This window comes from Cinclus cinclus, chromosome 3 (genome assembly GCF_963662255.1).
Source record: "Cinclus cinclus chromosome 3, bCinCin1.1, whole genome shotgun sequence".
Taxonomy (NCBI): domain Eukaryota; kingdom Metazoa; phylum Chordata; class Aves; order Passeriformes; family Cinclidae; genus Cinclus; species Cinclus cinclus.
In genome coordinates, this window is record NC_085048.1 from 111,684,009 (window position 1) to 111,697,807 (window position 13,799).

General features: G+C 48.3%; 1 protein-coding gene across 1 annotated transcript in view; it reads left to right on the forward strand.

Moving 5' to 3' along the window:
- Positions 1 to 4,203: 4,203 nt before the first annotated feature.
- Positions 4,204 to 13,799, forward strand: part of LOC134042041 (serine/threonine-protein kinase prk-2-like) — a 47,391-nt gene continuing 37,795 nt past the window's right edge. The window contains exons 1-2 of the mRNA XM_062489114.1: positions 4,204 to 4,308; positions 4,367 to 4,417. Coding sequence (XP_062345098.1) covers positions 4,204 to 4,308; positions 4,367 to 4,417 — 156 coding nt within the window. The remainder of the gene's footprint in view (positions 4,309 to 4,366; positions 4,418 to 13,799) is intronic.

Below are 13,799 nucleotides of genomic sequence, written 5' to 3' on the forward strand. Positions count from 1 at the left end.
GCTGCCAAAAATAAATCATTCTTGTTACTAACATCATCATCATCATCATCGGAGCATTTCTTTCATCCTTTTTTCAAGCTTTTGGCCTCCCTTCTTCCACCGAAATCTCTTTGCCTCTTTCCTCATCCACTTGGTGGAATGGGTGGGGGGGTTTAAGTAACACAAAAAGTTCAGCAACAATTCCTGTTGCCAACCGCAGCAGTCTCTTCAAGAACCTGGAGCTGGTAGCCAGGCCCACATTTCACTTAGAAAGGAGAGTGGTTTTCAGGGACAAAGATGTCCCTCTGCTGCAAAAGCAGGGAGGAAATCAGAAGCAGCAAAATGCAATTTCAGCTCTACCCCCGCCCAAAGTTGTCTGCGTCTTTGCCCTCCACTCCAAAATAGGCAGGCAAGGCTGGACTTGAACAAGGTTCAAGTCCTTCATGGTCCCTTGGCATTAAAGGGATCAAGTAAAACTCTCGTATGCAGTAATTGGAGTACAGCTACTGTAGGGATAAAGGAAATGTTGGGAGCTGGGACATCCTTCTTGTCTCCTTTGTCTCCCCAGGTGTTGTAGCCTGGATAGCTGTTAAGATGGTTGCAGGTAAAGGAGCAGCAAGGGCCTTTGTATGGGATCCACGGAGATGTTTATTTCAGCCACTGAGTGGATAGTCCAGGGTCAGAGGCAAAGACAAAGGGGAACGTCGGGGTGAGGGTCCAGGTTGAAGCAGATGGGTGTCCTGGGCAGGGGGAGCATCAGGGAGCACTTACTAGGAGACATGGGGGTGGCACAAAGGTGGGGTTAGGGCATGGGAGCCAACAGGGAAACAGGGTGGGAGTGACCAAAAGCCTGAGAGACAGGGAGAGGGCAGGGGGCTGGCCCAGGGAACAGAACAGGGCTACATTGGCATAACAGAACAGGGCTTGCTATGAGAGAAGCCTCTCGTGTCTTCCTAACTAGGGAATGCCTTCTAGGGTCTCCACAGTGGGGTGTTTTGGGTTCAGTTTGAGTTTGGGTGGAGATACTGCTTTAGTGTAGTGGTTTTGGATTGTTAATTTGAACGTTTTTAGTTGTGAGATAGGATTAGGAGGAAGATAAAACAGGTTTAGCATTAAATGGTACAAAGACAAACTTTATTACCAGAAACTATAGGGGAAAAAAGAAGAAGAAAAATTAGAATAAAACTTCAGACTACTCTTCTTCTTTCCACACATTTGTTTTTTTACATTGACAGCATACAAAGAACAACTCAGTTAGTTTACCATTTCTAAAATAGTCATTTACTTGTTTCTTTCAGAGAGGAGATTCTTCAGCCTATAGAGATTTTTTCATAAGAAACCATTTGTAAGTGGTCTTGCTGTTCTAGTGTTTAGCCGTCAGGGAGGATAGAGATCTGGTTATTATGTAATATTTTTTTTCTCAACTAACATTTTAATTCATAACTAATACTGAGGACCATATCAACTTATGAGGCACACTTAAAGGATTATAATAGTTGAAACAAAAGCTTACTCCACTTTTAAAAATAGAGGGTGTTTTTCTTCTTCTTCCCTAGGGAGAAGCAGGGGTTTTTTCACTATTTAAACCTAGGGCACTTACAGCAATTTTAACATTGATTTAATTTAACACCAACGCTTCTTCTTACATCTAGAGTTAGAATCTTTAATCCACCCCATATTTTTTTATGTGTTATAGGGAAACAACGGATGCTTTTCTATAGCATAAAAAAAGGGAAGAATTTCAGTCTATGTCTTCCTTCCCTCAGCTGAGACTTGACTCTTCTCATACTTTGATTTTGGTGTTTTTTGTGCTGTTTTTGTACATATTATCATTTCGGTTCTCTTTTTTTTTTTTCCACAGGACAGAGAATAAAGTATTTGTAAAGTCATATTTTGGGCAGTGAAAAAGTTAATATTTTGCCAGGGCAGGAGAGGGTTCTGTGATTGTTTTTAGGTGGGGCGGCCGGAGCTCTTTACCATAAGGAGCCTTCTAAGGCCGCACTGGGGCCGGGCTGGGATTGTAGGGCCCGGCCAGAAAGCGGAGATGAGTTTTTTGGTTGTAAGGTTGTTTTTTGGCGTTTGCTGTACGTAATGTTAGTGGTGGGCTGGTGGTTTTCCTTTTCCTTTGCCCAGCAGCCGAGGTTGGGGCCCTTGCCAGATCGGGGCCCAGCTGTCTCTCCCCCAGGCCGTGTGGGCGGTGAGGCAGGCCTTTTTTCCACCTTTATCTCTTACTGTTCACTTCCTCTTGCTGGAAACGGGATTGTTGGAACACTTCAGAGGAGACGGCTTATCCATAGTGTTCTGTTTTAAATTGTCTAAAACCGTGTGAGACAGATGGCTTCACATAGGAACATCCCCAGGGCTGCTGAGGGGAAGGCACCACTTTATTTGTTGTGAAGAGAAGTAATCAAAATCCGCAACCAACAAGCTGCAAGGCAGAACGGAGTGGGAATTACAGAAATAAAGGCCTTGAAAAGCAGCTTAGGAAAGCGGCTACTTCCTAGACAGTGCCAAACCCTCTGACCTGGCCTGGCCGGGCCCAGGGCTGGCTGCCCTTGGGAAGGGAAGGGAAAGGGATGGAGCTGGGGTGGGGGCTCTGTGGCCATGGAAACGAGAGAACCACGGGCCAGCGCGTCACAAAGGGGCAGCCCCGCAAGGGGCTGTGAAGGTTGTGGTTGACACGGACACAGTGGCAGGAGACACGTCTGGCTCTGCCTGTCTGTGCCGACTGCTGGCGATTGGAGTCACCCCACCTTGTTCTAGGGCTGGGGACCGGGCTCCTATCGCCGTCTGCTCCGAGACAGTTCCCAAATTCAACCCCAGGTACTTCTGCAAGACAGAAGCACGGGTTCAAAGATGGATTTTACTGCAAAAGGAAAGACCACGGAAGGAAAAGGTGAGGATAGAAAGGAGCTGAAAGGCCCGAGTCAAATGGAGACAAATTCCACCAGATTTCCGGGAAAATTGGTCCATGGTGGTCAGTTCTGGCTCTGTGTCAGAGCTGGTGGCTGTGAGCTACAGGTGATCTTGCAAGGACAGCCCTGGCATCACAACATTCTACCTTTAGTTTACTCTGCTTCCTGCTTTTTGACAGTAGCCAAATCACTCATACTGTCAGCCAGGACAGGGACTGTGGCCATGACAATTACAACGTGGTCATGTGATGCAAATTCTGCTTCTTTCTTTGCCATCAATGTTGGGTCTCACTACTGATAAATTTCCTGTTCTTCCTCTGCTTGGTGATTGGGTGGGTCCAACGCTGAGCATGACAGGATAATATAAAAACCCCAGCAAGGCCTGCCTGCATGCTGAGAGGTCTCTGTAGCTTGCAGAAATAGCATTCGTCGCTGTGAGGGTCTTTCCTGGGTTTTGACAAAGCCAATCTCTAGAAGGGATCCTTATTCCCCTGTTATTATTGGATCCTTGCACCTTTCACTTCAGACTTGCTAACTCAATAGAGTTTGGAGGAAATAAACACAGGCCAGTCTAAGGAAAACTAAAACCAAACAATTGTTTTTAAAAATATCAAATATCCCTTAAGTGCCACACCCATTAGACATGTTGATTCTGGGATAGAGGTGGGCATTGACCAACCTCACTTCTTCCCTTGTGAGCCTGGCTCAGCCTCCCACCGAGGTAAGGTGGGAGCTGGGCCACTCTCTGGTGGGAGGAAGGGTCTTGTGCCAGCCTGGAGAGCCTGTGCACATTGCCAGGGAGCAGTTGTGCCCTGCAGGTGCCCCCTGCCATGAGCTGTGCTGCTGCCAGTGCCCCGTGGAGCTGTAGGGCTGCTGAGCTGTGGGGCAGGGAGAGGAGCAGGAGGCTGCATGTGCAGCTGAGCCATTGCTGGGAAGCACAGGGCTCTGGGCTCCCTGCTGTCCCAGGGCAGCCCAGAGGCCAGGGAGTTCCCCTGGGAGCTCTGTGGAAGTGGCTCAGGGTGTGCCCCTGGCCTGCCTCAAGGGGCTGATGGCAGGAGCAGGTTTCCTTTTCAAGCTATTTTCCAGGAAAGTTTCCAGGAAAGTTTCCAGGAAATGTGTTCCATGAAACATGGAGCTTCAGATGCTTTTGTTTTGCTTTGCAGCCTCTTGTTACATTTTGTGTGTCCACTTTGCAGGCCTGACTGGCTACCCTCTTGCCAAGAGGTTTTCCCTGGCAAATCCTTCTATGCTCCTTCCCTCCAAGCCATTGCCTCCCATCCAGAAGGGCTCTCCTTCAACCAAGTCAAATATGATGTCCAGAGGAGAGCGGGACAATGGGAAAAATGGCACTGGCTACAAGGAGGACAATATTAGAAACAACCGGGACCAGGATTCAGAGGGAAAAGCACATAAGGTAAGGCAACCAAGATAAGTCCTGTGTGGCAGATTTTCAGTTTATGTCCTGTAAGCAGAGATCGGAGACCATTAACTGTGGTGTGAGCCTAAGGAAGAAGGTGAGCAAAGTAGGATCTCAGCTGGACTCTGCACTTCAGGCTGTCTTTGCAATGGGTGTGTAGTGCAGATTTCAAGTCCTCACTGTGTATCTATAGCAGGAGAGGGCTTTGAAAGGTTTCTGGGCTCTGTCATGGTTGCTCCTCTGTCTTGTAGCTGAGAAAACACCAACAAGAAGGCAGCGCTGCTAAAGTTGTCTGCTCCAGCTAAGCAATCCTCCTGCATTCAGTAACCCACGGGTATCTGTGAACCATATCTATGTCTTGGTGGTGGTTTCCATCAGCTCTGTCTGGTGGAGATGGAAAAAGGAGTTTGCTGGAACAGGCAGTCCTGCAAAGTCAGTTCCAGGTTGACGCAGCTTTTTGAGCTGTGCAGCCATGGCCTTCTACACAGTTGTCTCTGATGCTATTTCTAGATTTCTTCAGCTTCTGGGCAGCTGTGTGCTGTGGCATGGCTTTGTCCAGAGAGAAGGGATGGGAGGTGGCCATGGGGAGAGCAGCCCCAAGCCCAGGCACACGATTGCCTTTGCAGCAGGGCCAGCACCTGCAGTTGTTCTGGGTTTGCCATGGGGTGCAGGAGGAGGCAAATGAGCAACAGCTCTGGCAAACAGAATGTCCAATCAAAGGCTGATGTACTTGATTCCAGCCTTGCTGAGGAAGGGCCCAGTGTATCCCTGACAGGATGTGGTCCTTTAACTGTAGTTTGAAGAGGACTTGATTTGGGGCTTTAGTTGTGCCAGAAAGGAAGGGACACTTAAAGAATGGTGTGCACCTGCCCCTCCTACCTCCACCCTCCTTCCTGGTCATGGCATGGGGGCCCTGGAGCAACTTGGGCAAGCAGAGACCTTGCAGAGAGCAGCAGGGCAGGGAGCTCTGCTGAACTTCCTAAATGCCAGTGAGCCTGAGATGATGGAGGTGTGGGAGCTGGAGAGCACGGAGCATCGCGAGAGCTCAGCAGCTTCTGGGCTGAAAGGCTGCTGGGCAACTGTAAGAGGGAAGGGCAGCAGCAGAAGAATTGAGGGGCTTGAGAAAAGCAGGTTCTGACATCCTGCAGAATGGCTTTGTGGAGACTTGGTTGGTGATCAGCACTGGCTGTGAGGTGCCTAAGGGGCAGGGAGAGAACAGTGGTCTAAACCCATTCCCATACCATCCAAAAGGCCAGTGGAGGCAGTGGCACTGCAGAACATGCTGATGCCAACCATGTGGATTCCTGCTGGGAGTGTAGCTGCAATTGCAGACAAATGAGCAGGAAGAGAGAGGTGGCAAATTTGGGAGATGGTCTCTCCCTCACCAATTCCCTTTCCTATGCCACCCTTCCCCTTCCTAGGACAATCTGCTATATATGATATTGACTTTTCCTGTCAGGGCATGTGTAACTGTCTTGAGTCATGAATGAGGGCAAGGCTGGATGCTACATTTGAGCACTGTGTACCACTCTTTCCAGGCATCCTTGCTGTATCCCAGAGGTGGGGATATGAAGAAGGGGTCATTGGGACTGCCTTTGATCCCCCCTATACCCAAGGCAGTCAGTCCCCGTGTTGGCAGTGCTGCAGGGTCTCTGCGCAGCTCTGTGCAGCTGGATGTCCAAGGGTCCCAGGAGATGAGGTAAGCCAAGGTGTCTGCTGCTCCCCTCTGCAATTCAGCTCCCTTTTGCTATCTTGTGAGGTTCCTTTGCACAGTCAGCTGTCTCCCATGTATTTAGGCAAACCTCTGTGTATTCACCATTTGGCCCATCTGTGATGATCCAGCTCCATGTCAAACCCCACACCTCATGTCACAAGGGCAGAGAGGTGGTGGTGGTGGGGAAGAGGAGGCAGGGCTTAAAAGCATCTGAAGATGGGTCCTCTGCTGGGCTTGGTACTGATTCCCTCTGTAATGTTTGTGGTGTCATTTGGGAACTGTATTGCATGGGTCTGTCTCCTGAAGATGATAGAATACTGTGATCCTTGAGTCTCAAGTTCAGCACGCAAAAATTACGTTTTGCCAAATATTAGCTGCTGGAGAGGCGTCTGGACAGTCAGGTGCTGCCTCTGTAAACATGCTGTGGAACTTGTCTGTTTCTTGGCCTCCGGTCTGAAATGAGCTCCCAGAGAAGTTTGGGTTATAGATGTGTAAGCCAATCAATGTTTAATGCTTAGATCTTGCCTTAAAATCAAAGAGGGAAAGGTTCTAAAGAAGTTTTATAGGATGGTACCTGATGGAAAGATATTGGCTTGGATATGTTTGAGGAAATGTAGCTGTCAAGCTTATCCGAGTGATTACAATAATGAATGAGTCACAGAAATATCATTCCTATTGAAAAGCTTAGGTAGGGCTTTAAAAGTGCAATCTGAATATCCTTGGCTATCAGCTGAGTTGGAAAAGGCCTTTTCCTTCTTGGAAGATCAAGGAGGTGGAATATCCTTCTCAGAACACTCCAGTGCTCTGACCACATGTAGCACGAGACTGGCACCAGCGCAAGGCATGAGCAGGCAAAGCCAAGCTTTGTCAGCAGAAGCAAAGTAGCTGCCCTCCATACAGACTCGTGTCTCAGCTTAGCAACCTTTGCTGCTTCAGAGAGGCTGTAGGAGCCCCCCAAGTTTCAAAAGGAGAGACACCACAATTGGGGAGTTATGATGCAAGTTGGAGAATGACTGCTGTGTTTCAGCTGGAGCTTGGCCAGCTCTGTCTGACTGCAGCAACTGAAAGCTTAAGGACAATTAATCAGCTTTGCATCTTGTTGGCTTGATGTCTCTTGCATTTCCTCCTTCATCAGAGTGAACAAGCTAGGAAAGATTGCCTCCTCTCATGCTACACCTCTTCCCTCCCTTCTCTTTCTCCCTCCTCATATGTGCTTTTGTTCTCCCTTTCTCAAGGCCAAGACCGAGCGGCAGCATCAAAGAGAAGTCTGAACATGCAGGTAGGTACAGGGCATGTCTGTCCTAAAATGACCATTGGCATATTGAATCAGAGGTGACATCTTGAAAACTTGGTTATAAACCATGGTTTTAAGAATTTCTTTAAATTTGTTTCAATTCCTTGATGGCCTCAGTGGACTGTCCCAGAGCCCAGTCACTGGGATTATGCTCCGGGGATGCTCTGAAAACTCCTCTAATGTGAAGTCTTAGGTGGCATAAGCTGGAGTGGTATCTTGAGGCCCTGGAAATGCATTGCAGGAAACAAAACATTCCTCTCCATTCTTTGCCTGCCTTTTATCTCCCTGAAGCCTTTCTAGTGTTGCAATTAGAACCAAAAAAAGAAAGCATTTAGCAGGAAATGAGAAATATTCCCACTCCTTCCTCCTGCCCTTGAAGGAGAAGACTTTAACTTGGGGTATATTCTGAGCTGAACCCTTTGAGATCGGAAGGAAAGTCATGGAAATTGCCTGGTTTTTCACTGGGAGAAATAGGGAAACCTCCTGTGAGGGAAAGTCCTTTTGAATTTTCCAGTTTTGGAGAAGGACAATTCCAAATGGATGCAGCATATGCAGGGTCTGAGTTTGTCATCCTCTGACAGCACAGGCCCAAAGCCACCTATGGCAGGTTCACCATGGCAAATCTCTTGCCCCACTGCCTCTGCCTGTGTCAGTGTTGCAGGCTGAGGCTGGGGGAGGAGATGCCTTCTGCCTTGTCCCCCTGTCCCTGCCTTGCCTGATCCCTGACAAGTAGAATTGTGCCAGACAAACTGCGGTCTCTGGTGCGTCTGTGCCAGCCAATGCCTTTGAGTTGAAAGCCTCCAGCAAAGCCTGTTGTTGTTCCTTTGCCATTTTGGAGCATGTCATGATAGGAGAGTTGAGATTTGAAGAAATAGTTGTGCTGATGCAGAAAAAGGGATCAGATGCCCAGGCCCCTTTGCTCTGGGTTAGTTCTGCCAAATCCTGGGCAGAGGCCCTTTGGAATGACTCCTTAATTGGTGATATGCAGTTGGAATGCTTAATGCAGCTAGGGAGAAGTATTGCTCAATAAGTAAGGTGACATTTTTGCTGGATTAGTTCTGGACTGGAAATGAGCTGTATCATTACTCCTTATCTGGTGTGCTTTTACAAATGACCTGTTCCATCTACAGGCATAAAGAAATACAGATTTATGCAAGGTCTTCTTTTGATGATCTGCCCTATGGCATTTCCACCAAGCGAATTTGGAATTGTTTTTAACTGCAATGATCGGAAATGTTTGGATGTAGGTCTTATGTTGGGTTTTGGGTTCTCTGCAGGAAAGAAAGCAGGGAAAAAACCCATGAAGCAAAACCCATGAAGCAATAAAGCTTCGCAAAAACAGAATGTTTGCAAGCCAGTGTGTCCCCTACAGATATGGGCTCCTTGAATACTGGGGACAAGCAATGGGGAGGGCAAAGCATCTTTTACCTCTAATGTGGGTTGCCATCATTCATGAGCCTGCCCTTCCTTTGTTGCAAAAGGAAATAAAGGCAACCAACAAATGCCAACCCAGAACTGAGTGGGTGTTACAGAAACAAGTGCCATGAAATCTAGCGTTGGAAAGGAATGATTTCCTAGGTGTAATTGTCAAATTCTGGAGACCACTGTGGGTTGCCAGCTGTTTGGAAGGAAAGAGATCCCTAAGTAGTGGGGTGGCAATGAGAAACACATAAGCAATGCAGTAGAAGCTCTCTTTCCTGGCTTGCTAGCACCATACTGTTCAGAGTAATTAAAGTGATACTAATTTCCTGAAAAATAAAAGCAAAGCAATTTTCTGAATAACTAAAAAGACCCCTTGGTTGCCTCATCCATTAGATGTATTGGTTCTACAGGTGGGAGTTCACCTAACTCACTTGTTCCCTTGTGAGCATGGCTCAGCCTCCCACCGAGGTAAGGTGGGAGCTGGGCCGCTCTCTGGTGGGAGGAAGGGTCTTGTGCCAGCCTGGAGAGCCTGTGCACATTGGCAGGGAGCAGTTGTGCCCTGCAGGTGCCCCCTGCCATGAGCTGTGCTGCTGCCAGTGCCCCGTGGAGCTGTAGGGCTGCTGAGCTGTGGGGCAGGGAGAGGAGCAGGAGGCTGCATGTGCAGCTGAGCCATTGCTGGGAAGCACAGGGCTCCCTGCTGTCCCAGAGCAGCCCAGAAGCCATGGAGTTCCCCTGGTTACTCTGCGAAGTGGCTCAGGGTGTGCCCCTGGCCTGCCTCACGTGGCTGCTGTTACGTGCATGTTTCCCTGTGCAGCTGTTTAGAAGTTTTGAGGAAATGTGTTCCATGGTATATGGAGCTTTAGATGCTTTAGCTTTGCATCTCAGCCTCTGTTCTATTTTATGTCTCCACATTGCAGGCCTGACTAGGTTCATGTTTTCCAAGTTGTTCCGGCCATCTCCCTCCATGCTCCCTCCCTCTAAACTGTTGCCTCCCATCCAGAAGAGCTCTCCTTCTTCTAAACCAATTAAAATCTGCAGTGTGGAGCAGGAGGGTGGGAAAAATGGCAGCAGCACCAGTGACAGTAAGAACAAGCAGGAGCTGGATTCAGAGGGAAAAATGCATAAGGTAAGAAGACCAAGATAAGTCCATGTGATAGATTTTCAGATTATGTGCTGCAGGCAGAGTTTTGAGACTTTTTCCTATGGTGTGAGGCAAGGGAAACCCCTGAGTAAAGGAAGGTCTCAGCTGGACTCTGCACTTCAGGCTGTCTTTGCAAATGGGTGTGTAGTGCAGATTTCAAGTCCTCACTGTGTATCTATAGCAGGAGAGTGCTTTGAATGATTTCTGGGTTCTGTCATGGTTGCTCCTTTGTCTTGTAGCTGAGAAAACACCAACAAGAAGGCAGCGCTGCTAAAGTTGTCTGCTCCAGCTAAGCAATCCTCCTGCATTCAGTAACCCACGGGTATCTGTGAACCATGTCTATGTCTTGGTGGTGGTTTCCATCAGCTCTGTCTGGTGGGGATGGAAAAAGGAGTTTGCTGGAACAGGCAGTCCTGCAAAGTCAGTTCCAGGTTGTCACAGCGTTTGAGTTGTACAGCCATGGCCTCCTACACAGTTGTCTCTGATGCTATTTCTAGATTTCTTCAGCTTCTGGGCAGCTGTGTGCTCTGGCATGGCTTTGTCCAGAGGGAAGGGATGGGAGGTGGCCATGGGGAGAGCAGCCCCAAGCCCAGGCACACGATTGCCTTTGCAGCAGGGCCAGCACCTGCAGTTGTTCTGGGTTTGCCATGGGGTGCAGGAGGAGGCAAATGAGCAACAGCTCTGGCAAACAGAATGTCCAATCAAAGGCTGATGTACTTGATTCCAGCCTTGCTGAGGAAGGGCCCAGTGTATCCCTGACAGGATGTGGTCCTTTAACTATAGTTTGAAGAGGACTTGATTTGGGGCTTTAGTTGTGCCAGAAAGGAAGGGACACTTAAAGAATGGTGTGCACCTGCCCCTCCTACCTCCACCCTCCTTCCTGGTCATGGCATGGGGGCCCTGGAGCAACTTGGGCAAGCAGAGACCTTGCAGAGAGCAGCAGGGCAGGGAGCTCTGCTGAACTTCCTAAATGCCAGTGAGCCTGAGATGATGGAGGTGTGGGAGCTGGAGAGCACGGAGCATTGCGAGAGCTCAGCAGCTTCTGGGCTGAAAGGCTGCTGGGCAACTGTAAGAGGGAAGGGCAGCAGCAGAAGAATTGAGGGGCTTGAGAAAAGCAGGTTCTGACATCCTGCAGAATGGCTTTGTGGAGACTTGGTTGGAGATCAGCACTGGCTGTGAGGTGCCTAAGAGACAGGGAGAGAACAGTGATCTGAACCCATTCCCATACCATCCAAAAGGCCAGTGGAGGCAGTGGCACTGCAGAACATGCTGATGCCAACCATGTGGATTCCTGCTGGGATGGTCTCTCCCTCACCAATTCCCTTTCCTATGCCACCCTTCCCCTTCCTAGGACAATCTGCTATATATGATATTGACTTTTCCTGTCAGGGCATGTGTAACTGTCTTGAGTCATGAATGAGGGCAAGGCTGGATGCTACATTTGAGCACTGTGTACCACTCTTTCCAGGCATCCTTGCTGTATCCCAGAGGTGGGGATATGAAGAAGGGGTCATTGGGGCTGCCTTTGATCCCCCCTATACCCAAGGCAGTCAGTCCCCGTGTTGGCAGTGCTGCAGGGTCTCTGCTCAGCTCTGTGCAGCTGGATGTCCAAGAGTCCCAGGAGATGAGGTAAGCCAAGGTGTCTGCTGCTCCCCTCTGCAATTCAGCTCCCTTTTGCTATCTTGTGAGGTTCCTTTGCACAGTCAGCTGTCTCCCATGTATTTAGGCAAACCTCTGTGTATTCACCATTTGGCCCATCTGTGATGATCCAGCTCCATGTCAAACCCCACACCTCATGTCACAAGGGCAGAGAGGTGGTGGTGGTGGGGAAGAGGAGGCAGGGCTTAAAAGCATCTGAAGATGGGTCCTCTGCTGGGCTTGGTATTGATTCCCTCTGTAATGTTTGTGGTGTCATTTGGGAACTGTATTGCATGGGTCTGTCTCCTGAAGATGATAGAATACTATAATCCGTGACTGCCACCTTCAGCACCCACAAGCATATGCTTGTAGAAATATTGGCTGCTGGAGAGGGGTCTGCGAATTCTAGTATTGCTTTTTTTACTTTTAACACGGGGTGCTGTTGTTCATGTTGCAACATTCCTTTGTTGTAAAGAGAAATATAAACAGCACATAAAACCCAATCCAGAACTCAGTGGGAGTTGCAAATAGAAAGGCCATGAAATCTAGCTTAGGAAAGCAATTACCTCCTGGGAGTTATTGTCAGATTCTGGACATCTCTGTGGGTTGGCATCTGTTTGGAAGGGAAGGGATCCCAAAGACAATGTCAGGCATAACTTCTATCTTCCTTGGCCTCCACTGTGAACTGAGATTCCAGGGAAGTTTTGGGTTATAGATGTACGATTTAATCAGTGTTTAATATTGAGGCCTGGATTCAAAATCCAAGAGGTCATGGTGCTAGAGAAGAGTTCTAGCACTGTACCTGATGGAAAGATTGGTTTGGAAATGTGTGATAAAATGTAGCTGTCATGCTTATCTGAGTTAGAAAGAAGGATAAATAAGAAGAAAGAAGGACTCAGGAGTATCATTCCTATTGAAGAGCTTAGGTAGGGCTTTGAAAGTGCAATCTGAATATCCTTGGCTATCAGCTGAGTTGGAAAAAGTAGTTTTCTTATTCAAAAAGCAAGGAGGTGGAATATCCTTCTCAGAACACTCCAGTGCTCTGACCACATGTAGCACGAGACTGGCACCAGCGCAAGGCATGAGCAGGCAAAGCCAAGCTTTGTCAGCAGAAGCAAAGTAGCTGCCCTCCATACAGACTCGTGTCTCAGCTTAGCAACCTTTGCTGCTTCAGAGAGGCTGTAGGAGCCCCCCAGGTTTCAAAAGGAGAGACACCACAATTGGGGAGTTATGATGCAAGTTGGAGAATGACTGCTGTGTTTCAGCTGGAGCTTGGCCAGCTCTGTCTGACTGCAGCAACTGAAAGCTTAAGGACAATTAATCAGCTTTGCATCTTGTTGGCTTGATGTCTCTTGCATTTCCTCCTTCATCAGAGTGAACAAGCTAGGAAAGATTGCCTCCTCTCATGCTACACCTCTTCCCTCCCTTCTCTTTCTCCCTCCTCATATGTGCTTTTGTTCTCCCTTTCTCAAGGCCAAGACCGAGCGGCAGCATCAAAGAGAAGTCTGAACATGCAGGTAGGTACAGGGCATGTCTGTCCTAAAATGACCATTGGCATATTGAATCAGAGGTGACATCTTGAAAACTTGGTTATGAACCATGGTTTTAAGAATTTCTTTAAATTTGTTTCAATTCCTTGATGGCCTCAGTGGACTGTCCCAGAGCCCAGTTACTGGGAGTGCGCTCCGGTGGTACAATGAAAATTCCTGCATTGTGAAGTGTTGAGTGGCAGGAGCTAGAGTGGTACTTTGGGGCACTGGTATTATAGTGTGGGAAAAGAAAACATTCTTCTCCATCCTGCATTTGGATTTTATCTCCCTGCAGCTTTTGTAGTGTTTCAATTAGGAGAGAAAAAGAAGGAAATCCTCATTTAGCAGGAAATGAGAAATGTTCCCTTTCCTTCCTCCTGCCCTTCAAGGAGAAAACCTTTCCTTTGGGCAATTTCTCAGCTGGACTCTTTGAGATCTAAGGCAGATTCATGGACACCGCCTGGTTTTGCACAGGGGGAAATCAGGAAACCTCCTATGACAGAAAATCCTGTTGAATTTTGCATTTCAGGAGAAGGACAATTCCAAATGGATGCAGCATATGCAGGGTCTGAGTTTGTCATCCTCTGACAGCACAAGCCCAAAGCCACCTATGGCAGGTTCACCATGGCAAATCTCTTGCCCCACTGCCTCTGCCTGTGTCAGTGTTGCAGGCTGAGGCTGGGGGAGGAGATGCCTTCTGCCTTGTCCCCCTGTCCCTGCCTTGCCTGATCCCTGACAAGTAGAATTGTG